Below are 27,714 nucleotides of genomic sequence, written 5' to 3'. Positions count from 1 at the left end.
TAGGACAAACGCAGGAGTCCCAAACGTCAGATTGGACAAACGTCGGAGTAAAAAACCTAACCTATTTTAAACTATCTCATAGGTTTTTAAATGCCTAACCCCTGCGGGGGGCTTATTTGTATATTCACATATTAACCTAACCTAACCTGTATAGAAATATTTAATTAAATCAATATTTTAAAACTCTGACGTTTTTCCACTCCGACGTTTGGCACTCCTGCATTTGTCCTGGAACCGAAAAAGATGGAAGACATTTACCTAACCTAACCTAAAAGAAACTATTAAAGACTACTGTGAAAATACATATTACGAAACCCGCTAATTCGTTTTCTTTCCATGATCAAAACATGTTGTATCGACCACGGAATCGCCCTTCTCCCTCTATTAGTTTCAAAATAAGAAGACAAAAAAACCCTAATAAAAAAAATTCTGACGTCATAAAAATGAGGGATGAGGAGAGGAGGAGTGGGAAAGAAAAAAACCCTAAAAAAGAGATGGATAATCTCTCGTTTTTTATGACGTAATATGCTGATTTTTTGAGGGACTTTCTTCGTCTTCCAAAATAATATTAATTAATTGCGGTAGGGAGTTTCTTTTTAGCAATACCCCTGCGGGGGATCCTAACTTATAAATGACCTAACCTAACCTTAAGTAATAAAACTCCCCCCTCCCGTTTAGTTCAATTTTTTTTAAAGAGGGAATATTTTTTTATGCACCTCTCCCTAGCATATGTTTGAATTTTATCTAATTTTCTCGTATTCATTCGAATCCGGTGGATAGGAACTGGTTCTCATCCAAATCCGGTGGATAGGAACCGGTTCTCATCCATACGAAAAAACTATGTCTAGCATCGTATTATATCCAGCTTTCTACGAATATAAAAAATGTACAATTATAAGATTAAAACTAGTTTTTTTAGCCCCGAGGTGCCGAAGGCACCGGCTAAATAAACTATCTATATCCGCGGAAAGCCGTTTATAATACGATGCGAGAAGTAACTATTACTTTATAACAATATACTGTTTTTTCAAGTTTACTAAAAAGATTTATTTATCATCAATGGCCCTATCTCTAAATTTCTTTATACCCAGGGATCTAAAGGGATAAGACAATGGCCGACAAACTGATTCCCAATGGTAATAGACAAAATTACCCCTTCTGTAGAATATAATTAGTGGCTCAAACTTTTGAACCCTCAACTTAATAGACCAGCAAATCAAAATTCAATAAAAGTACCCAAGTTGTTACCCCAATAAGTAAGAAAACGTTATTATAAAACTTTGGGGACTAGTGTAATATAGAGCCCAATGTCCCCTCCCTCCCTGCTGTATATCTGTAAGTGTGAGGTGAACCATCGATGCCGCAAATGCATCATATCCTTATACTAAAGTAACAGGATATCTGTCTGTTTGTGTGTCTGTGTGTTTGTACCGAAGGATCTCGCTAACCGCTGAACCGATCGGGTTCTCTTTAACAGGGTAGTTTCTCATAGTTCCCGGGAAGGTTTATAAGTATTTTGGGGGAGGTTACCACCACCCTCCCAAGAGAAATCGCCCCTAGAAAAAAATCCCCCCTCAAAAAAAATTTTTTTTTTACTTTTTCTTTTAAAATCTAAAATAATAAATTGGGTTATAACATTCGCCTCTCCTCTCCTCAAGTGCCCTTAGAGGCCTCAAGGGGGCGTAGCCGCTAGTTAAATAGATATTACACTGGTACCTAAAGTTTTAGAAGCACATTTTCTTACTCGTTGGCTGAGAAAACTTTGGTTACTGGTATTTGTCAGATAGGGAGGGGACATTGGACTAGAAATTATACTGGTACCCAAAGTTTTAGAAGCACGTTTTTTCACTCGACGGCTGAGAAAACTTTGGGTACTTGTATTTGTCAGATAGGGAGGGGACATTGGACTAGAAATTATACTGGTACCCAAAGTTTTAAAAGAACATTTTCTTACTCGTTGGCTGATAAAACTTTAGGTACTTGTATTCGTCAGAGTGAGGGGATATTGGACTAGAAATTATACTGGTACCCAAAGTTTTAGAAGCATGTTTTCTTACTCGTTGGCTGAGAAATCTTTGAGTATTTTTATTGAATTTTGATTGGTTGGTTTGAAATAGCAGTGTCCAAACATTGATACCAATAACCCTAATCTACAAAAAGGGTAACTTTATTTCTCATTTTCATTCAAACCCGTTGGATATGAACCGGTTCTCATTCATACGAAAAAAACTATGTCTAACATCGTATTATATCCAGCTTTCTACGAATATAAAAATGTACAATCATAAGATTAACACCAGTTTTTTTAGCCCGTGCCTTCGGCACCTCAGGGTTAAAAAACTGGTTTTAATCTTATAATTGTAAATTTTATATCCGCAGAAAGCTGTTTATAATACGATGCGAGAAATAACTATTATCATCAACAGTGGTTTAATATTGTGATACAAAAGTAACAGGATGTTTGTCTGTTTATCTAACTAAAGGATCTCGCTAACCACTGAACCGGTATGATTATCTATTACAATGTAGATGATTTGAAGGTTTGTAGCTATTTAGGGGGTTGGTACTTTTCAAGAAAATTAACCCCAAGAAAGAAAATACTTCCTAGATTGACCAAAGGATCTCTCTAACCACTGAACCGATATGGTTCTCCTTTACAATGTAGCTTCTCATAGGTACCCCTAGAAAAAAATGACCCATCCCCCGTAATGACCAAAGGATCTCTCTAACCACTGGACCGATATGGTTCTCCTTTACAATGTAGCTTTTCATAGGTACTTTAAAGGTTTGCAACTATTTTGGGGAAGGGTACCACCACCCTCCCAAGATAATTAACCGCTAAAAAAATGATTCATTCGCCTAATGACCAAAGGATCTCGCTAACCACTGAACCAATATGATTCTCCTTTACAATGTAGCTTCTCATAGGTAATTTAAAGGTTTGCAACTATTTTGGGGAAGGGTACCACCACCCTCCCAAGAGAATTTACCCGTAATGACCAAAGGATCTCGCTAACCACTGAACCAATATGATTCTCCTTTACAATGTAGCTTATCATAGGCCCTTATGACTATTTGGGGGAAAGGTATATCAGCCCTCCCAAGAGAAATAAAAACACTAGAAAAATTACCCATTCCCCAAATGACCAAAGAAACTCGCTAACCACTGAACCGAAATGATTCTCCTTTACAATGTAACTTTACATAGGTCCTTGAAAGGTTTATACTTTTTTGGGGGAAGGGTACCACCATCCCAAGAGAATTAACCCCTAGAAAAAAAATACCCATCCCCTATTGACAAAAGAATCTAACCACTGAACCAATATGATTCTCCTTTACAATATAGTTTATCATAGGCCCTTATGACTATTTGGGGGGGTGGGTACCACCACCCTCCCAAGAGAATTGACCCCTAGAAAAAAAACTATTTTGGGGGAATAAACCCCTAAAATTTTTCCAATTCCCCGAATGAGAAAGGATACCAGAACCCTTCCAGGTGAAAAAACACCAGAAAAATGTGTCCCCCCCCCAAAAAAAAAAAATATTTATTTATTTTGGTTAAAACTTGCGGAAATTCCTACTCGCCCTAAGTGTATGTATGTAATACATAATTTAATTAGAAAACCTTTCTATGAATAATTCAGGGTTCTTAAGGGATAAGACAATGGACGAAAATTTATTCTCCAATTTTGATGAACAAAATCAGCCCTTTTGTAGAGTTCAACTATAAGTGGACATTTTTTAGCCAACAAATGAGCAAATAAAACTTTGAATATAATATTCCAATGTCCCCTTCCTCCCTGAAATGTAATAGGTTGGCTATAAGAACAGCGTTATTTTGATTAATAGCTCAGATACTCTATAATTGAGTATGTCTGTCTGTCCATAGGTAAATCTGTTACAACTTAGATTATTTGATGGGCTATTGGGCTGTGCCCCCAGCATCTAGAAGCTCTGTCTTCAAAAGTAAAAAATAGCTTAATACCATCTTAAAGCTTAAATCTAAAAAAATAAATAGCCTTAAACTAATGGTTAGTTGGCTATTTAATAAATGAAACTAAACTTCTTAAATATAATTTTTTAGTTTTTATTATGCATAAATTTACACTTATTAATAGTTCCTATTTAGATTTCATTAAGTTCAAGACATCATTATATATTATTTTGATACTATTAATTTAAGACAGACAGACAGACAGATTGACAGACAGACATTTTGAATGCTAAAAAAGAACAAAAGGTTCTCAGGCATTTTAAAAAAATTATTTTTATTCATCCCCAATTTTAATAAACAAAATTACCCCTTACTTAGATTAGAATTATTGAATAAATAGTTTGAAACTATGAGCCCAATGTTTTGAGTCAACAAAAATAATAAAGTGGTTATAAAACTTTGGGCACCAGTGCAATGGCACCACCCATCCTTTATAGTGAATTTAGACCTCAATGTACAGTAATATTTTAGTCTACCTTATAGTTTCTGAAAGGCTCAGAATTTAAATTTAAAACAATTCAATAAAGAATACTCATAAAAAATTCAAACTTTGAAATTGTACATTTATAGGCAGTGTAGCTCCTCTAAATTTATTCAATTCACTTTTTGAAGTTTACATTCATATGTAGAAGTATCAAAGTGATTATAAAAAAAGTGAAACGTTTAAGCTCTTATAGAATAATACTAAAAATGCACCGTTTAATTTTTTACTTTTAATAAATTGTTTATTTACAGAGAGTGTATCCCATCCAAAATTATTCATGCCACCAGAAATGTTGAAAGGCATATTCGTATGTAGGAATGTCAAAATATCTATAAGAAAGTGTAACTTTTTAGCACTTTAGGGAATTGCAAAACATGATTTGGACGTTATCATTCTTGTTTTATCAATATCTATATGGGCCAGAATCTATTGTCTATTTTCTAAAGTGTTGTAAATATTCAAGAGAAGAAATTTTTGTTTAATAAATCCTGCAAAAGAACCTGATTTTTTTATTTGAAAAGCTTTCGGTCATGGAGGTTTTAGGTTTAACACTGCAACATACTATAGATATTAAAAATTGATGTAGGGGAGGTGAACGCCTATAAAGACCAACTCTACAAAAGACCAACGCCTTCAAAAGACCAACAAGTATATATTGTTATATAAACATCAGATTTATTAATAAAGTAATACATAATCAAAACATGGCCGCAGCACTTGGCCCTCTGGCCTGCCTAGCCGCGGGCGCCCTGCCCTCTTGATTATAACCTTACCTAACCTTACCTAAATATTGTATAAAAAATAAAAATTTGAAATAAATCTACCAACTCCTTTTTGTAAAATCCACGAACTTAAATAAATTAAATGGAAATAAATAACTGAATGGACATTAAACATTCATACATATAGGTTAGGTTAGATTAGGTTAGGTTATAGGCAAGGGGGCCGAGCGCCCGCGGCTAGGCAGGCCATGGGGCCGAGCTCTGCAGCCATCACCATCTAGTATTTTGCAAGTGTTGGTCTTTTGTAGGCGTTAGTCTTTTGTAGTGTTGGTCTTTTGTAGGCGTTGGTCTTTTGTAGAACCGACTAGTTGGTCTTTTGTAGGCGTTAGTCTTTTGTAGAGTTGGTCTTTTATAGCAACGCCATTTGTTTGAATATGGACACACCGCAACATACTATAGATATTAAAAATTGCCAAAGGCCCGGCCTAACAAAACTGGTATTAGTTTAGTATTTTTTTAAAAACAGTAATTTTAATTTATAGGGGTTAATTTTGTTTATTATCATCTAAAGGGATAAGACCGTTAAATTGATGTACATCCCCAATAACGATGCACAGAATAACACCTTCTGTAGATTAGTGGTTGCAAAGTTAGCACACTTAACTTATTATATATCACCTAATCAAAATTCAGTAAAGTCCCCAAAGTTATTACCAAATAAAAAAACATAATTAAAAAACTTTGGGGACTAGTGCAATATACAGCCCAAATTATATGGCCATAGTGGCTGTAATAAAAAATTTGCACAATAAATTGCACACCCTCAAAAAAGAATACATAATTTTGATTATTCAGTATTCGATGTAAAAACTATATATCTTTTTATACGCTGCCAAAGGATTTTTAAATAGGAAAATTGAAACAGAAAAATGTGTAAAATAAACTTTTTTTTATGATATTATTTTTACAAGTTTTTTTTTGGCAATTTTCACTAGGCTTACACAAGCGGCTACGCCCCTTGGAATAAGGGGCTATGTATTGAAAGGGGTGAGAAAGACCTGGAAAAATGGCCTAAAACCATTACTAGACTAACACGAAGTGCAGTAACTCATTGTCGGGAGGGTGAAAGGTTCGAATCTCGGGCAAACTTCACATCATAACTATAGACATTAAAAGAGGTTCCTACTGCTGCTATGTCAGGTACTCAACATAAATAGTTAGAGTAGGGGGAATGCCTTGTCCCAAAACAGACACAACTCATTACCATGCACAGTTAGGACTTCCAGACAAAGGTCATGCAATCAAAAAGTAATTCCAAAGAGAATTTTTTGTGGAAAGTAGAGCCCCATTGGTTCAGAGGTTAAAAGTGTCTTAAGCTTCAGACAGAAAGACATTTTTATATTTTAAGCTATAGATATTTGGCTGTAATTTCTACTAAAATTAAAAATTATTTAAAAATTAAAAAAAAAAGTTAAATAACCAAGTTCTCACATTTGTTGGGTTGAAATCTTTGGGTTTTTCTTTTCATAATTTTGTTTATCATCATTGGTATTGTAATAAATCCTCTAGAAAATTGACCTAAATATTTATTTTAGTCATTATGCATGTTTTTTAAAATCTCATAAATGGTTTCAAGGCAGCTAGCTATATTTTAGGGAGGGTATAGCAGGGGTTTTCAGAGATAGGATATTGGACGATCAATTTATTTACATCCCCAATGATGATAATAATTATTAGCTTTCTGCGGATATAAAATGTACAGTTATAAGATTAAAACCAGTTTTTAGCCCCGAAATGATTGACATAGTTTTTTTTTTGTATGGATGAGAACCGGTTCTAAGTCACCGGATATTAATTGGTTTCGAATAATTACGAGAAATAAAATTTACCTTTCTGTAAATTAATATTAACAGCAGAAAAGTTTGGACATTGCTATTTCTGAACCAATAAATATTCAATAAAAATTTCCAAAAATAGCCAACGAATAAGAATGAGAAAACTTGGGGAATTTTACAGAGAGAGAGAGGGGGAAATGGGCTGTTAATTATACTAGTCCCCAAAGTTTTATAAAATGTTTTCTTATTTGTTGGCTAAACAACGTTGAGGGCTTCAGTGAATTCTGATTCCTAGAATCATTAAGTTGACGTTTCAACTATTAGTTGAAATCTACAGAAGGGGTAATTCTATCATTGGGGATGTACATCATTTTATCAGCCATTGTCTTATCCCTTTAAATCTGTGGTAATGTCCCCTCCTTCCCTAGGTTAGGGCTTCACCTCCAGCCTCTCAGAAAACTTTTTTTCGTATTCATTCGAATCCGGTGGATAGGAACTGGTTCTCACCCATACGAAAAAAAAACTATGTCTAGCATCATATTATATCCAGCTTTCTACGATTATAAAAATGTAAAACCAGTGTTTTAGCAAGTGCCTTTGGTATTTCAAGGTTAAAAAAACTGGTTTTAATCCTATATTCATACATTTTTATATCCGCAGAAAGCTGTTTATAATACAATTCAAGAAATAACCATTAGACATTTTTTAGACATAACAAATTATTTCGTTAATGAAGAAAAAGATATTTTTAAAAATCGAAGATTTTTTAAATTAAACTGGAAGATTTTTTTATATGAATTCTTTAAAATACCTAAAAACGAAAGTTATGTGTCTTTAATAAATTTGATTGAAATGTTAGAATCGTCATGTTGATTTAAAACAATTTAATAATTTATTTTGTTTTTAATCTTTAATCAATAAGACCTTACATATATTCATATAAAACATATTAATTTTTTAGTTACTTAAACTGTTTTTAACCTATTTTTTTATCATATATCAAAAATATACTATGACACCAGTAGAATCAGACTGCAGAGCCCAAATTTGAATTAAGTCCCCAATAAACTTTTTTTGGGGGATTTAAAAATCAATTTTATATGTTGCTGTGATCATTTTGATGGAAGCAAAAGCATTTTTTAGTTTGGGGTTAAATTGTTTCTTACAGAACAATTTGATGTGATTCAGATTATATCAATACAATAATAAAAACTCTACTCTGTTCGATGCAAATAATTTTTTTCTAAAACAATAATTTATATAGAAGAAATTTAACATTAAAATAAAACATATTATTCTGAAGTCTGAACCAATTAAAAGTCTCGTTTCATTTCAGTTTTTTACAATTCAAAAAAGAGTGTTTTCACAAAGTAACTGATTTCCAATGTAGTTGAATAATTTTTATTTAATTAAAATGAAAAGAATGAAAACTATACACATAAAAGGTACATGCTTTTTAAAAATATTTAAAAAGATAAGTTTGAATAATCTTATATTTTATCATATTTGTATATGTGACAAAAAAAAATTTGTTGTATTGCGTAAACGTTTGTTGTCATCTTTCACTATTTAACCCTTTACAGCCAATTTTTTTGTGTTTTAAATAAGTGATGGAAAACAAGCACGATAAAGTTAATTCATTGATATATTGTAAAGAATTAAGTTTTTAATGAATTAATTTAGATGAAATCAAAAGGCCTAATTTTACTCTATACCAGAATACTATATATATGAAGCAAAACACTCTAAAAGCTACGAATTTTACCCAAATAAAAAAAGACCTTTTGCTCTGATCAAAAAAGACCACAGCAACAGTAAAATTAATTTTTAAATCCCCTCAAAAAAGTTTATTGGGGACTTAATTCAAATTTAGGCTCTGCAGTTTAATTCTACTGGTGTCATAGTATATTTTTGATATATGTTTTAAAAATAGGTTAAAAACAGTTTAATATGTAGACGTTTTTCATAATAAACGTATAATACAATTCTGATTTTTGAAGTGGTTTTGGTTATGCCTTAGACAATTAGGCATAAGAATAGCATCTTTATAATCAAGTTATGGCGTTATCCTATCCGCAGGCTAGGGGGCCGAGCGCTGCGGCCCGAGTTCATAGTTTTGTTAGTTTTTGTAAGTATTCCATTTTTAATGAACTGTTAATAGTTATTTATCGCCTCTTTACCACAAGAAAGGGAGAGAATATTGGGCTGTCCCCGTATTTTCTTATTTGTTGGCTCAACAACTTTGGGGACTTTAGTGTATTTTGATTGGTTGGTTTATTCAGCCCCTAATTCTTATATACAGAAGGGATAATTTTGTGGATCAACAATGAGAGTGTACACATAGACGTCAAAGGGGGGGGGGGGGGGAAATAGGGCGATTACCCCCCCCCCAATTTTTTTTTTCATTTTACCCCCCCCCCATTAAAAATTTACCCCTACTTAATATTTTAATACTAGATATTTAATACCCCCCCGTAAAAATTTTACACCGGGGGTAAATTTTGGGGGGGTAAACTAAATTTACCCCCCCCAATCAAATTTTACCCCCGGGGTAAATTTTTTTTTTTTGAGGGGGGTTAAAAAAAAATTTCGGCCGCCATTTCCCCCCCCAAATACGAATTCCCCCCCCCCCCCTTAAAATGTTTTACCCCCCCCCCCCCAAATAAAAAAGCTTGGACGTCTATGGGTGTACCTCAATGTATCAGCCATTGTCTTATCCCTTTAGATCCCATGGTCTATATGTTTGGAAGGTTGTTTGTGTACCAAGTAAAGAAAACGGACTATAGAGTTTTCAAAGTTATTCAAATGAAAGTAGTAGTTTTCTCGTATTCATTCGAATCCTGTGGATAGGAACCGGTTCTCATCCATACGAAAAAACTATGTCTAGCATCGTATTATATCCAACTTTCTACAAATATGAAAATGTACAATCATAAGATTAAAACCAGTTTTTTATCCAATGCCTTCGGCACCTCGGGGCTAAAAAATCTGGTTTTGATCTTATAACTGTACATTCTATATCCACGGAAAGCTGTTTATAATACGATGCGAGAAATAACTATTCTCGTATTCATTGGAATACGGGGGATTCAATACGAAAAAACTGGTTTTATTCTTATGATTGTAATTCTATATCCGCGGAAAGCCGTTTATAATACGATGCGAGAAATAACTATTAACATATTCATTCGAAACCTATTAATATACAGTGGATTAGAACCGGTTCTCATCCATACAAAAAAACCATGTCTAGCATCGTATTATATTGAGTTTTCTACGAATATAAAAATGTACACTCATAAGATTTAAACCAGTTTTTTTCCCCCAAACCTTCGGCATCTCAGGTCTAATAGAACTGGTTTTATTCTTATAATTGTACATTCTATGTCCGCGGAAAGCTGTTTATAATACGATGCAACAAATAACTATTATCGTATTTACTTGAAACCGATTAATATCCATTGGATTAGAACCAGTTCTCATTTATACTATGTCTAGCATCGTATTATATTGAGTTTTCTACGAATATAAAAATGTACACTCATAAGATTAAAACCAGTTTTTTTTAGCCGGTGCCTTCGGCACCTCGGGGCTAAAAAAACTAGTTTTATTCTTATATTTGTACATTCTATATCCGCGGAAAGCTGTTTATAATACAGCGTGAGAAATAACTATTCTCAATGCACTAACATTATTTACCTAACTTATAAAGTGTTACTTTTTTATATGTTTCATCATTATTTGGCCACAACTCAGTCAAAAATGCTTACAAAACATACCTTTTTCTACCTAGGATACTCAAATAGTTCCTTTACAAGCCCCATTTTCGACTGAGTTGTGGCCAAATAATGATGAAACATATAAAAAAGTAACACACTTTATTTTAAATACTTTGAAAATTTACGTTCTAGACATAAAAAACATTTGAATTTTGTCATGAAAATAGGATTTAGCAGGACAAGTTGTAAATTTTATTCAATATCTATAATTCTATCTATCCATCTATCAATAAACTATCCAGGGATCTAAAGGGATAAGACAATGACCAATAAATAGATTTACATCGCAAAGCTCTTCATAGTGCATATAAAAAATTACGTCACACATTACAAATGACCAATGGTAGGCCAGTACACAGACTAAAATACAAATGACGGGCCAGTATACATTTCAATTAACCAATGTTAGGCCAGTATGACGTCATTATTTATAGGAACTATAAAAAGCTTCGCATATTGCCAATGATGATACACAAAACTACCCATTCTTTAGATTAAAATAAGTGGTTGAAACGTTAGGACACTTAACTTAATGTACCAACCAATAAAACTTTATTACAATACCCCAAAGTTGTTAAGCCAACGAATAAGAAAACGTTATTATAAAGCTTTGGGGACTAGTGTAGTAAACACCCCAATGTCCCCTCCCTCCCTGCATCTAACTATAAACTATTTATTAAAGACGGGAGCGTGAAACTAAAATTAAATTTGTAAAAATAGAAATTCAAATTAAACGACCCCAAAGTTTTATTATAGCATTTTGTTATTTGTAAGGCTTTAAAACTTTGGGGACTTTACTGGTTGGTTGGTTTATAGATTTGAGTGGCGAAACGTTTCAACCACTAATTTTAATCTACAGAAGGGGTAATTTTGTGTATCATCATTTGGGATGTACATAAATTTATCGGCCATTGTCTTATCCTTTTAGATCCCTGTTTTCTTACCCAATTTTTATAGAAATATTTTTTTATTTGTTTGGCTTAACAACTTTGGGGACTTTTACTGAACCCGGTATTAGTGTCGGACTGATTATGACGTAACAAAAAAAATTAGCCAATGAGAGGACATTATTGACCAATGGTAAAATCCATAGTAGCCTCTCATTGGCTAATTTTTTTTGTTATGTCATAATCAGTCCGACACTAATACCGGGTTCCTTTTACTGAATTTTTATAAGTTGATATATTACGTTTTTAACCACTACAGAAGGGGTAATTTTGTGTATCATCATTTGGGATGTACATCAATTTATTGTCTTATCCCTTTAGATTCATTACACCAGTTTTATAGTAATATTTTCTTAAGGCTTTACAACTTTGGGGACTTTTACTGAATTTTTATTAAGTTGATATATTAAGTTAAGTATTCAAACGTTTTTACCCATACACTACAGAAGGGGTAATTTTGTGTATCCTTATTTGGGATGTACATCAAATTATCGGCCATTGTCTTATCCCTTTAGATTCATTACACCAGTTTTATAGTAATATTAGGCTTTACAACTTTGAAGAATTTTGATTGGTTGGTTCATGCAGTTAAGTGTCCAAAGTAGCTGGTAGGATTCAGTGCTTAAAGGGGAGGAAATCCACTGGGAGCCAATATTGGTTTTATGCAACCAGCCGAAAAAGTTGTAAAATATGCAGGGAGTAAGGGAGGGGACAATGGGCAATTAATTCAATTTAAGAGTATTTGCTGAAAGACCTTGAAATCCAGATTAATCCAGAAAATATGGAGGAAATTGTAAAGGGAGAGTTAATACAATACAGAAAACTATAAATTAAGAAGAAAGTTTTAAGAAAAAAGCATTCATTTGAAAATTATATTACCAGCACATCAGACTGATGTAACCATTCTGTAATTAATAACTAGAAAAATCTCCCTGGAACCCATTCAACCCATAGCCCCATAACCCAAAATTTTATTGGATTTTTAGATTGTTTATTAAACAAATATCACAATAAAGTTTTTATCTATGAAATGATATTTTCTGGAGAGAAAAAAATTGTTAAAACCAGCCACATCATAACAAATAAAGTTTATTGATACTTGTCTGCAATATTCAAAACTAACAAACGAGTTAGCGGCATTTTGTGCGCTAGTACCCAATAGTCAGAAACTGCTAAATTCTTGCACATTCTGTTTAAGCCAGTACCAAAAGTCTGAGACTCTTAAAAATTAAATATTCGATTCATTGTCCCCTCCCTTACTCCCTGAAAATATGTCTGTCTGTCTGTTTATGCAGGGATCTGAAGGGATAAGACAATGGTTGATAAATTGATGTACATCCCAATGATAATACACAAAATTACCCCTTCTGTATATAACAGGTAGTAGTTGAAACGTTTGGACACTCAATTAAATGAACCAACCAATCAAAATTCAATAAAAGTCCCCAAAGTTGTTACACCAACGAATAAGAAAACGTAAAACTTTGGGGACTAGTATAATAAACAGTCCATTAGGGAGGGAGGGGACATTGGACTGTAAATAATACGAGTCCCAATTCGTTGGTGATTACTAAATCTTGATTAAATGGTACAATTTTGAATTTTCTAAACTTTTGCAAAAATAAATTTATTCTATAGATGGAGTAATTTTGTTTAGCATAATTTGGGGGTGTACATCAATTTATCAATCATTGTCTTATCCCTTAAGATCCGTGTTTGTTATTCCTATTCAAAATGTTTTTTCAAACGTGAAGTATTAAGGGAGGGAGGGGATATTGGACTGTTTATTGCACTAGTCCCCAAAGTTTTACAATAACGTTTTCTTATTCGTTTGGCTCATCTACTTTGGGGACTGGTTGGTTGGTTCATAAAGTTGAGTGTCGAAACGTTTCATCCAGTAATTGTAACCCACAGAAGGAGTAGTTTAGTGTATCATTATTGGGGATGTACATTAATTTATATAAATCCATCTATCCATCTATTTATCTATCTATCTATCTATCTATCTATCTATCTATCTATCTATCTATCTATCTATCTATCTATCTATCTATCTATCTATCTATCTATCTATCTATCTATCTATCTATCTATCTATCCATCTATCTATCTATCTATCTATTATTTCAGGAGCTGGAAGGGTTTCAATGATATCTATCTATCTATCTATCTATCTATCTATTTTTTCAGGAGCTGGAAGGGTTTTAATGATATTCTGGATTGTTACAGGTAAAATTAATTTTTTAACAAGGATATTAGAACATCCAACAGACAACCAACTCTTTGATTGCCCGACTTGCCCGTCTTAGGAGTCCTAACTGTGCTTGGTAATGAGGTACGCCTGTTTAAAGGCCAACACATTCTCATTTCTCCATTTATGTCAAACACCTGACATAGCAGCAGTAGAACTATTTTTAACGTCTTTAGTTATGACGCGGTGTCGAACCTATCATAGCGGATGCGTTATATGTTGAGCCAAGGTCGCGAGTAAAAAGTAAATTTAATCTTCTAAAATTACATAAAAAAATCTGCAAATGATTTAAAAATATTTTATGCTACAGTCTATTGGTGGTTTCTTTCTTTTTAAGCAATAAACAAAAATGAGAGGTGGGGGGTCCGTGACCGACAAGGCATTTGAAGGAAACCTCCAATATTACTTCTAAAATGGATATATTATTACCTGGATCTTACACCAGATTTTTATGTTCTCTAATAAAGTGAACCTTGTAGCGGACTAAAGTAACTCTCTACAAGTGTTAATGTTCGTGTATCCTACCGTTTCAGAGCTTCGATTTTAAGGATGTTGTCATCCTTGTTATATTTAGAAAGCCTGTTCTGGGAAATTTATGTTTCAAATACTTAAAAATGATTTTTTCGACAAATTATGCCTTTAAAACCGGGGTTCCCAAAGGCCTTATTTTTGAAGATTTGTGGATTTTAAGGTTGTGCAAAAAATACATTTTTGAAATTCAAACTGTGCGGCTTGTATCAATAGTATAAACACGTTATGCATACCATTAGAATCGTCAAAAACTCTAGTTTAAAAAAAAATATAAGTACTTTTTGTGCTTATATTAGTTTAGGAGCTATGTTGAGAAATGTGAGAAAAAAGGTTGAAAAGTAAGTTGGAACATTTTACCACTTAGCTCCTATACTATACATAGCACAGGAATGGTTTTTATATATCCAAAAACTATAGCACGACGACCCTACATCCATTATTTTTATAATTTCAGACTAGGACGGCTGCACCTCAACAGCGCGGGATTCTGTGCCATGCGGACCAAGGAAAACCAGTTTTTCAAAAACAATTTGTTATAATATAAACAATAATAAAGTAACAGGATGTTTATTTATTTGTCTGTGTGTCTGTTTGTACCGAAGGATCTCTATAACCGCTGAACCGAATATGGTTTTCCTTTACAGAGTAGCTTCTCATTGGTCCTAGGAAGGTTTATGACTATTTTGGGGGAGGGTATCACCACCCTTCAAAGAGAAATCGCAAAAAATATGAAAAAAACGCCGCCCTGCGCAGATTTTTGGTACTAGCAAAAAAAAATATTTTTGGTAAATAGCTTATTTTAATGACAAAAACAACTTTACGTGTCCCTAGAGGCCTCTAGTTGCGTAGGCGCTAGTCCCTTTTATAAAGTCCTAAAACTATCATTTATTCGTTTTAGGGTTTGTCTATACGTTCGTTTTCCGTAATGGATAGCTTTTATTGTTCATTAAGGCATGTTAGATTTGTCTTAAAGTAATTAACCTAGTAATCAGGGGCGTCCAAGCTTTTTATTTTTTGGGGGGGCGGGTAAAATTTTTTAAGGGGGGGGTAATCGCCCCATTACCCCCCCCCCTTGGACGCCTATGCTAGTAATAACTTTGTTTATCATCACTGGGGTTCTACATCAAATCATCACCCATTGTCTTATCTCTTAAAATCCCTGCGATCTATGTCACGCGTCTAATCTTAGCAGCCGGAAGTCACAATATTTCCAGGGATCTAAAGGGATAGGACACTGGTCGATAAATTGATGTACATCCCCAGTGCTAATCCCTTCTGTAGATAAAAGTAATAGTGGTTGAAACGTTTGAACACTCAACTTAATAAATCAACCAATCAAAGTTCATGAAAGTCCCCTAAGTTGTTAAGCAAACCAATGAGAGAACTTTATTATAAAACTTTAGGGACTAGGGGAATAATAATTATTTCATGCATCGTATTATAAACGGCTTTCCGCGGATATAAAATGTACAATTATAAGATTAAAATTAGTTTTTTTAGCTCCGAGATGCCGAAGGAATGGGCTAAAAAAACTGGTTTTAATCTTATGATTGTACATTTTTATATTCGTTGAAAACTGGTTATAATACGATGCTAAACATAGTTTTTTCGTATGGATGAGAACCGGTTCCTATCCACCGGATTCGAATGAATACGAGAAAATAGTCGATTGTCCACTCGCTCTCGACAAATATTTCAGCGTCTCAAGCAAAAGCAAATCATGGAATAATAAAAAATCAATCAAAAAGTAATAATTTGTTGAATATAGCTGGGCAGATGTTTTAAAAAGCTTTCCGTGGAAATAAAAATCCACAATTATAAGATTAAAACCAGTTTTTATTTTCGTAGAAAAGTAGATATAATTCGAGGCTTGACATAATTTTTTCAGTTTAGTACTAACCGCTAAACCGATATGGTTCTCCTTTAAAGTTAAGCTTCTCACAGGCCCTGGAAATATTTGTAAATATTTTTGGTGGGGATTTCACCACCTTTTAAAAAGACAAAAATCATCCCACCAAAAAATGAAAGAGGGGATGAAGGCGTGAAGGGGTTCACCCATCCCCCCACAGGCCTTTAACTCAAGTGCCTAGTAAAATAATAAAGGATTTCACCATTCTTCTAAGATAAAACGCAAAAGAATAAATCAAAGAAAAGCTATGATATTTGCCCAACTAATGTAGGTATGAAGTAAGAGAATAATATACATGCACACTAGTCCAAAACTAAAAATAAGTTATTTCATTGTCTAAAAAAAAATCAATAGATTTTGAACAACTGAATCAATATAAAATTTTCTTTTTCAATTTCAATTTTGGGGTGTAGCCTTTGAAATACCCCCCCCCCCCCAAAAAAAAAAAAACAGCTGATATTACGATTAATGTTTTTTGAATCAATTCTGTTTTTGGTTTTACCTATACTAAGATTTTGATAATGATAATAACCATTTAGAAATACATTTTTTTCAAAATTATAATTCGAGTAGACACTGCAAAATCTTCCTATTTTTTGGGATTAATCAAACTTGAATAGGGATTCCTTCAGCACCTTTGTTTATTTTGTATTCAAGTAAAAAGGCAAATAATTTTTTTGTGAATATAATTTTAGAATGCTAACTTTATCCTAAGGCATTCAACTATTCATAACTAGCTTATTATAGGTTTTGTCGATGTTGTAAGTATTGGTGCCAAAAATGGGGATGAATTTCAAATTGATTTGACGGGGCTGGTTTTTTTAGGTCACAAGTGAAGGGAAAACCCCATCTTTTTTCTACGGGGTTCCTTTCCCCTTTCTCTTTTCTTTCCCTTCACTCGTGACGTAAAAAAATTAGCCCCAACAAATCAATTTGAAATTCGTCCCCATTTTTTGCACCAATACTTACAGCATCGTTTTGTCAAATGCTTCATGCTACACTAGGAAAGAAATTTTACACAATATAATTTACCCAAGAAAAGCTATAGCTTAAGAAATATGGCTATTGTAGCTGAATCCTTTCAACCAATTCCATGCTCCTTTATTATTATCCTACTGGCTGTTTTAAAGATCATGTCTCTAGATCATCTCTATTCCAAAATAGTAAACACAGCGATCTAAAGAGTTTTACAATTCTTGATAAATTCATAAATAGCTAATTTAAAACGTAAGAATTTTTCAAATTTGATAAGGGATACCCAGAGTTTTTGAGCCAACTAGTTAGATAATGTAGTTATAAGGTTTTGGGCACCAGTATATATTCCCACATAAAATTAATAAAAAGAGATGTAGTATTAGCAAGGGATAAGACAATGGCTAATAAATTAATGCACATCTCCATAAATGATACACAAAATTACCCCTTTTGTACTTCTGTGATTACAGTTAGTGTTTGAAATGTTTGGACACTTAAATTAATGAATCAAAATTCAACAAAAGTCCCCAAAGTTGTTGAGCCAACGAATAATATAAAGTTATCATAAAACTTTAGGGGCTAGTGTAATAAACAGCCAATGCCCTTTCCCTCCATGAATATTAGAAAGGTATTAGTTATTTCTTGCATCGCATTGTAAACAGCTTTCCGCTGATATAAAAGGTACAATTATAAGATTAAAACCAGTTTTTTTAGCCCGGAGGTGCTAAAATCACAGGCTAAAAAACTGGTCTTACACTTATGATTGTATATTTTTTATATTTGAAGAAAACTGGATATAATACAATGCTAGACAAAAAATTTTTGTATGGATGAGAGATGTTTTTAATCCTTGGATATTAACCCTTAACGGTCGGAGGGAGGGGCGTTGAACGCCCCCCCATCCGGTTTTTTCTATTCCATTTTCTGTGTGTGGAAGATAAAGAGCCCAAACTGCTTGACTTTTTAAGTGTGGGTATGACACATAACTGAGAGTTGGAATTTTTTGAAAATCTCCATCCTGGAGGGCACAGGATGGCAGCAAACCTGGCAGGGTCATCCAGGTAAAGAGAAAAAATATTTTTTTTGACTAAAACAAGCATTTTTTCTTACCAAAATACTAAAATATCATCTAGTAGTACATCCTCATATTAAATACAGGTGTTCAAGTCAATTTTAGGTTCCAGGTATGATCCTGCAGGTCCTGATCCTCCAGGTCTCCAGAAATCTTTAAAAGGCTCCTGTGGCCGCAATTTTTTGACTTAGAGACTTCAAATTTTAAACTTAAGCTTTTCTTACATGTCTACATGATGTATTAAAATTTCATAAAGATCCGCTTTCTTCTAGCTTCAAAAATAAAAAAATTACAGCTGTTTGAAATTTTTAAGTAAAAAAGGACCTAAAAACAAAGGTTGTTAAATATAAGGGTGAAGGAAGCGAAAATTGACTTTAACTTACTTAAGGTCGGAAATTCATCATAACACAAGGGGCTTGCACAAAATTTTTTAGCCCTCGAGCTCTAATAGGAACTGAGATAATATGGGGGGCGTTGAACGCCACCCCCTCCCCCCCCCCCCCCCCGACTGATTAAGGTGCGGCAAGGGGCCCGACTGTTAAGGGTTAATTGGTGTAAAATGAATACGAAAAAATTGTTACTATCCTAATTTTAGTTCAGACTCAGTGTGAGGTGTTTATTTATATTGAATAAGTATAGATGATTATATGTTTTATATACAATTAACCAGGAATAAAAAGAAAAATAAATTTTCTATTTCATAGGGAGTGGGGTAGGGGGGCATAGAATTAAAATAGTTTTTCATTTCATCGTTACAAATAAAGCTTTTATATAATTAGTTTTTGACCATACTTGATTTAATAAGAGTAGCAACTCTATAAACAAATGTCTCTGCAAAACTACAATTAAGCAAGGTTAATGAAGTGTTTAAAAGAATGATAAATTCACAAGCAAAATAAATCTAAAATAATATTTGTGGGATAGATTAAAAGGTTGTCAATTCTACTAAGTGTTGTCCCCCAATGACAGGTAAAAATCACATATAGGTACTTGCAGAATCAATTTCATTGTTGATATAAGCTGACGTTTTCCTATTGGCTGATTTAAAGAGTATGCATCTAGATTATATCAATTGCATATAGTTAAATAGTAGAATTTTGGTGTGTACTACTGAATTGATGGTTTTATGTTTTAAGTAGAATGATGTCTGTCTGTCTGTCCATCCGTCTGTCCGTCCGTCCGTCCGTCCGTCCATCTGTCCCTTAAGATCTTGGTAACCAATGAACCAATCAGATTCTCTCTTCAGGGAATAAACCTACTGGTCCTGTGGTGGTTTTAGGCTATTTTATTGAAGGGTAGGACACCCCCAACCCCCCAAAAAATCAAAAAAAAAATCATCTTCATTTTTTTTTATCAAAAATAGTGGGGGTACATCCAATTTTTTATTCATTTTTAATTTCTTTTTTTAATTACCAAACAATCCAATTGACATTCTAGTAATAGACAAAAAATATGTGGATATTGTGTGAAATTCTTGCATGCCCCTACACACCCCACCCGAGGTCGTGTCAGGTTAGACAAAACCCCCTGCAGAAATGGTTTACACAGGATGTACTGGGACCTTATGGTGAATTCAGAACATGCTTTCCCTAAATTGAATTAGTACCTTCCTATAGTAGAAAATTTTAAAATTACTTTTGGTGATCAAATTTTACTTTTATTTTTAGACTACCTTCACCTAACCTGTTTTATTGTCTTATTTTGTCTTTCATGTTTATCATGAAAATTCGCTCACATTTCAGTTGAAATGACAGACATTGGAGCTTTCTAAAAAGGTCTCTAACATTTTTCTAGCTCTAATACTTTTTGAGATATCTTATTTCAAAGTATTGCTGTAAAATCATCTTTTACACAGCAATTAAGTTGAAATATAAAATTAGTTATTTTAGAATAAATTACATGTATCTTCATGTAAATCTTTCTAATATTGCTCCAAATTGACCAAATTGGAAAGTTAAGAAGCCTAAAACTATCTGCATTCAATGGACAATCAATATACATACTTTTAAAGACATATATTATCCTAGTGGAAATATTTTGGGTAAATTAGCATATCCGTAAATCTCTGCAAAATATTTATTATGAAAATAATTATTTTCATATTGGTTTCCTTAAGCGTGCACTTTGGAGAGCAAGAGGGGGTTTCAGGGTGGAGTGGTGGTTCTTCCACCCCCTCCTTTCCCCCCCCCCCCATCTAACTAGAAATAGCACGCCCTTACTGGGATACAGCAGAACAATTATTGATGCTTTCCCGAAAATTGCCAGTCGAACATTGAAACCTCCCTTTATTAATGAATAATACATTGAAATATAAAGGAGGGGGGGGGGGGTACCTTGCGGTGGGACTAAACCTAGGAGAACCAACTTTGCTTGGCTACCCAGTATCCAATATAATCTAACCTAACCTTAACTAAAGAGGGGGAGTCTCTGTGCTTTCAAATCACTTTAAGGAAAACACATAATAATTTCCTATTATATATTCATGGTACAAGTTGGTCAGAGAGAAAGAGAGAGAGAAGATAATTGCTTGTTTATTACACTAGTCCCCAAAGTTATACAAGAACGTTTTTTTTTATTCGCTGGCTTAACAACTTTGGGGACTGAATTTTGATATTGGTTGGTTTATTGAGTTGAGTGTTCAAACGTTTTAAGTTTTTAACCACTAATATTAATTATTAGGAATGTACACCAATTTATCGGCCATTGTCTTATCCCTTTAGATCCCTAAAGCTAAGTAGCTCAGCAATAACAAGGATGATAACATCCATAATTAGCAGGGAGGGAAATATGCACAAATTAATTTTAAAAGTTGCCATAAATCAAAAAATTAGAAAATATTTTAACTTTCCCCCATAACATAAAGTTTTTTAGTAGCGAAGCTACTCTATAATTTGCTTTGTCTGTCTCTCCGTCAGTCAGTCTGTCAGTCAGTCCGTAACGTGATGCAAGATATATGATTTTCTCGGTTGCTACTAAAGATAAAGACAGTAGAGAGTTTTATTTTTCAGCTTTAATGGGGTTAGGGGGGGGGGGTTGATAATATGAAGATAAAAACTGGTTTATTGAATTGAACAGGCCCTCATGGAGTACTGGCAAATAGATGAACTTCTACTAGGTAATATTGATAGATAGATAGATAGATAGATAGATAGATAGATAGATAGATAGATAGATAGATAGATAGATAGATAGATAGATAGATAGATAGATAGATAGATAGATAGATAGATAGATAGATAGATAGATAGATAGATAGATAGATAGATAGATAGATAGATAGATAGATAGATAGATAGATAGATAGATAGATAGATAGATAGATAGATAGATAGATAGATAGATAGATAGATAGATAGATAGATAGATAGATAGATAGATAGATAGATAGATAGATAGATAGATAGATAGATAGATAGATAGATAGATAGATAGATAGAAAGATAGATAGATAGATAGATAGATAGATAGATAGATAGATAGATAGATAGATAGATAGATAGATAGATAGATAGATAGATAGATAGATAGATAGATAGATAGATAGATAGATAGATAGATAGATAGATAGATAGATAGATAGATAGATAGATATATAGATATATAGATATATAGATAGATAGATAGATAGATAGATAAATAGATAGATAGATAGATAGATAGATAGATAGATAGATAGATAGATAGATAGATAGATAGATAGATAGATAGATAGATAGATAGATAGATAGATAGATAGATAGATAGATAGATAGGTAGATCGGTAGATAGATAGATAGATAGATAGATAGATAGATAGATAGATAGATAGATAGATAGATAGATAGATAGATAGATAGATAGATAGATAGATAGATAGATAGATAGATAGATAGATAGATAGATAGATAGATAGATAGATAGATAGATAGATAGATAGATAGATAGATAGATCGATGGAGAAATAGATAGATAGATAGATAGATAGATATAAAGTGTGTTACTTTTTTATATGTTTCATCATTATTTTGCCGCAACTCAGTCAAAAATGCTTACAAAACATACCTTTTTCGACCTAAAGTACTCAAATAGTTCCTTTACAAGCCCCATCAATCAGTTTTGAGATATCTCCATATTTCAAGGAAAATTGACAAAAAAGGCAAATTTGGGTGTTACCTTTTTATATGCTCAGATACCATAAAATCAATAAAAAAATACTTATTTTTACTTTTCACTCATTTTTAAAGTTTGATTCTGTTAAAGTAAATATTCTTGAAGGGATTTATGCATTGATTTATACAGAAACATAATATTGGGTGGAAATAAATTGTATCCAAAAGTATTCTTTTTTGGAAAATAAGAAATTTATCCTCCATCGCCCTAGAGGACAGCTGCTGACCTCTAGTGTTCATGGTTTTGTTAAATACATGTTAAAGAAAAAAAATAGCCAAAAAAGTACATAAAAAAGTATTTTAATGTGTTAGAAAATTAAATTGTTTAACTTCAAATTTGGGGATACTGACCTTAAAGATGCTCTTACTGGTGGTGAAGGTGACCTGGAAGGCATTGAAGTACATGAGCATTATGGCAACACAACTATTGATCTATGTTCTGATTTTTATATTCCTAGCAGCCTCCAATCAAGAGAAATCCCCAAATGATTTTTTTATTCTCAAATTCATAAGGTAATTACTGTGATTTTGAAAAGTTCTTGTTGTATTTTGTCATTGGAGGCTGCTAGGAATTTAAAAATCATAACATAGATCAATAGTTGTTTTGCCATAATGCTCATGTACTTCAATGCCTTCCAGGTCACCATCACCACCAGTAAGAGCATCTTTAAGGTCAGCATCCCCAAATTTGAAGTTAAACAATTTAATTTTCTAACACATTAAGAAACTTTTTTATGTACTTTTTTGGCTATTTTTTTTCTTTAACATGTACTTGACAAAACCATGAACACTAGAGGTCAGCAGCTGTCCTCTAGGGCAATGGGGGTTGAATTTCTTATTTTCCAAACAAAAATTCTTTTGAAGATCATTTATTTCCACCAAATATTATGTTTCTGTAAAATCAATGCATAAATACCTTCAAGAATATTTACTTTAACAGAATCAAACTTTAAAAATAAGAGAAAAGTAAAAATAAGTATTTTTTTATTGATTTTATGGTATCTGAGCATATAAAAAGGTAACACCCAAATTTGCCTTTTTTGTCAATTTTCCTTGAAATATGAAGATATCTCAAAACTGATTGATGGGGCTTTTAAAGGAAGTATTTGAGCATCTTAGGTCGAAAAAGGTCTATTTTGTGAGCATTTTTGACTGAGTTGTGGCCAAATATTGATGAAACATATAAAAAAGTAACACACTTTATATATATATAGATAGACAGACAGACAGACAAAGACAGACAGACAGACAGACAGACATACAGACAGACAGACAGACAGACAGACAGACATACAGACAGACAGACAGACAGACAGACTGACAGACAGAGAAAGATAGTGAAAACATTGAAATATTGAGATTTACAGAAAACAAAAAACAAAAAACAATATAAAAGTAACTTGAAATCTAATTTTAAAACTTAAAATGAAATGTTCGGGCTTGACATCTTATAACAATCTTACACGGGATAGGACAAGGAATGTTAAACTGATCTAAATTATGATAAACCAATTACACCCTTTTGAAAGTTTTTTAGCCAACGAATTAACTAATTATGTTATAGTTACCATTATAATTTATAATGTCCCCTCCCTTCTTGGTTTATTTTACTTATTCTTTAATTATACATTGAGTAGATTCGCTAACACAAAACATTAGCAAGCTATATTTATTAGCATCTGAGAAAAACACTTTCCTTTCAAGCGTTATGGACAGACTAACGGACGTATCGACGGAAGGACGGACTGACATAGTTAATTATAGAGTAGCTTTGCTAATATAAAAAAATGAATAAATATATTTTATATTTACATATCTTAATTGAAGTGATAGTCATATCTTACTTTTGACAACATTAGTTGCTTCGCCCCTAGTGTTTAGGAGAAGGTCTGGAATATCAGAAAATAGCAAAAAAACCATCCCAAGACATTTATAAAGCTTCCCTGAAAAGTACAACTCATTCTGACACGCAATTTTTGAGATATTTAGCTTTAAACAAAAAACTTTCTTTTTATTATCTTCAGACGGACAGACAGACGGACAGACAGACATATATATATACAGACAGACGGACAGATAGACGGACAGACAGACAGACAGACAGACAGACAGACAGACAGACAGACAGACAGACAGACAGACAGACAGACAGACAGACAGACAGACAGACAGACAGACAGACAGACAGACAGACAGACAGATAGACAGACAAACAGACAGACAGACAGACAGACAGACAGACAAACAGACAGACAGACAGACAAATGGACAGACAGAAAGACATCGTTCTACTTTGTAGATTACGAATCCTACACCTATATCTAATGGTTTTGTATGTGAAGTAAGTTGCTCAAAAATCAGCATGCGATGTCATATTATTATTCATCTCTTTTTTATGGTTTTTTCCCACTTGTCCTCTCATATCTCTCATTTTTTATGACGTCACATGCTGATTTTTGGAGCAACTTTCTTCACATACCATAATTAATTTAATTTCGATCAACTGAAAATTGATTGCCCATTTCTACCCTAATTTCCGAAGTTGTACAACAGATAACTCAACTATCGCAAACGCTATTTTCAGCTACACCGGTCAAAGGGAATAGCGATATAATGTATAATCAATTTATACATTACACATTCAAATTTTAATTATCAAATTTTGATTTTTTTGGAAGTTTGAAGCTTTTTAGCTAGCAGTAAATATTGAGATAGGATGAGGGTGCTATGTGATGTACTGAATTTTAGTTTCCGAAAGTGTACCTAGATTCTCAATATTTGCTACTAGCTAAAAAAGCTTCAAACTTCAAGAAACAAATCAAAATTTGAAAAATTAAGATTTTAAATTTATTGCTTTTCCCTTTGACCAAAATAGCTGAAACTAGCATACAATCTTCTGTACAACTTTGGAAATTATGGAAAAAATAGGCAACCATTTTCAGCACATCTGCTATGTACACAATCTTTCTTCACATACCATGGTTTAATTTCGATCAACTGAAAATTTATTGCCCATTTCTTCCCTAATTTCCGAAGTTGTACAACAGATAACTCAACAATTGAAAAAGCTATTTTCAGTTACTCCGGTCAAAGGGAATAGCGATATAATATATAGTATGATCGATTTATACATTACACATTCAAATTTTAGTTATCAAATTTTAAATTTTTTTTTTGAAGTTTGAAGCTTTTTAAGCTAGTAGTAAATATTGAGATAGAATGAGGGTGCTATCTGATGTACTGAATTTTAGTTTCCGAAAGTGTACCTAGCATCCGCGTCCTATCTCAATATTTGCTACAAGCTAAAAAAGCTTCAAACTTAAAAAAAAATCACAATTTGAAAAATTAAGATTTTGAATGTATAATGTATAAATTTTTTATACATTATATTGATTTTCCCTTTGACCAGAGTAGCTGAAAATAGTGTTTGCAATAATTGGGTTATCTGCTGTACAACTTTGGAAATTATGGAAGAAATAGGCAATCCATTTTCAGCACATCTGCTATGTACACAATCGGAAACTGAAATTTATTTCAGATCCCTGTTGTGCTCTCAAGTATTACCCAGAAGTTGAAACATGCTCCAAGGTAAAATAATAGCTCTTCCAGTGTTACCTCATTCTTCAGTTTTACCTTATAGACTACCTCATACTTCCAGTATTACCTCATTGATTACCTCATACTTCCAGTATTACCTCACTGATTACCTCATACTTCCAGTATTACCTCATTGATTACCTCATACTTCCAGTATTACCTCATAGATTCCCTCATACTTCCAGTATTACCTCATAGATTACCTCATACTTCCAGTATTACCACATTGATTACCTCATACTTCCAGTATTACCTCATAGATTACCTCATACTTCCAGTATTACCTCATTGAATACCTCATACTTCCAGTATTACCGCATAGATTTCCTCATACTTTCAGTATTACCTCATTGATTACCTCATACTTTAAGTATTACCTCATAGATTACCTCATACTTTCAGTATTACCTCATTGATTACCTCATACTTCCAGTATTACCTCATAGATTACCTCATACTTCCAGTATTACCTCATAGATTACCTCATACTTCCAGTATTACCTCATAGATTACCTCATACTTCCAGTATTACCTCATTCATTACCTCATACGGGCGGAGATGCTGTCCACGACGCTCACATGTGCAGGTCCAACAACCCAGGATAACTAAACACCTGGGGTATTAGGTTAAGTAACACTCATCAGACAACCAACTCTTTGATTGCACAACCTTTGGCTGAGAAGTCCTAACTGTGCATGGTAATAAGTTTTGGGCCAAAGCATTCACCCTACTCTAACTATTAATGTCGCACACTTGATATAAATATGGTTTGAACCATATTTAACATCTTTACTTATGACCTCGTGTTGAGCTGAGATACGAACCTATTACTCCCCCCCCACACACACACACACACACACACACAAGCTCTTCTGTTATTACTTTGAAATCTGATTGATATCTAGTGGATTAAAACCAGTTGTTAGCAATACAAAAAAACTATTGGATTATATTTAGTTTTCTACAAATATAAAAATGCAAATTCTTAAAATCAGTTTTTTACCTGCGAAAGGCTGTTTATAATACGATGTGAGAAATAACTATTCCAGTATTACTTTGTATCCAATTAATATCCCATGGATTAGAACCAATTCTCAGCCATACTGAAGTATTATGTATAGCATCATATTATATCCAGTTTTCAAAGTATAATAAAATAAAAATCATAACATTAATATTAGTTTGTTTTTACAATGAAAATTCATTTATTGTATAGTGTAACAGATAATTTCCATAAATAATTTTATACAAAATCATAATTTTAACCCCAGTTTTGTTGTCCTGGATAATTTTATTGTGGATTCCCAATAAAATGCACATTTAGTATATAATTTACTGGAGAAACAGAGTATAGTGTCCAATAAAAATGACGTCATACAATACAAATGACAAATAACAGGCCAGTATACATTGGAATTGACCAATGTTGAATTGAATACTGGTCTATCATTTGTCATTTTTCACTATAC

The 27,714-nt window shown here is 33.0% G+C and overlaps 1 protein-coding gene across 5 annotated transcripts in view; it reads left to right on the top strand.

Annotated features, from left to right (window-relative positions):
* Positions 1–27,714, top strand: part of LOC145307188 (potassium voltage-gated channel subfamily B member 2-like) — a 212,482-nt gene that overhangs the window by 78,302 nt on the left and 106,466 nt on the right. For all 5 annotated transcript variants that reach the window (XM_080149550.1, XM_080149552.1, XM_080149551.1 and 2 more), the window contains 4 exons: positions 13,952–13,990; positions 14,998–15,050; positions 21,576–21,614; positions 26,186–26,235. In XM_080149550.1, coding sequence (XP_080005676.1) covers positions 13,952–13,990; positions 14,998–15,050; positions 21,576–21,614; positions 26,186–26,235 — 181 coding nt within the window. The remainder of the gene's footprint in view (positions 1–13,951; positions 13,991–14,997; positions 15,051–21,575; positions 21,615–26,185; positions 26,236–27,714) is intronic.

This window comes from Acartia tonsa, chromosome 15 (assembly GCF_053477335.1).
Source record: "Acartia tonsa isolate MP-2025a chromosome 15, ASM5347733v1, whole genome shotgun sequence".
NCBI classification, from domain to species: Eukaryota; Metazoa; Arthropoda; class Copepoda; order Calanoida; family Acartiidae; genus Acartia; species Acartia tonsa.
This window is presented reverse-complemented; position numbering and strand designations above follow the sequence as displayed.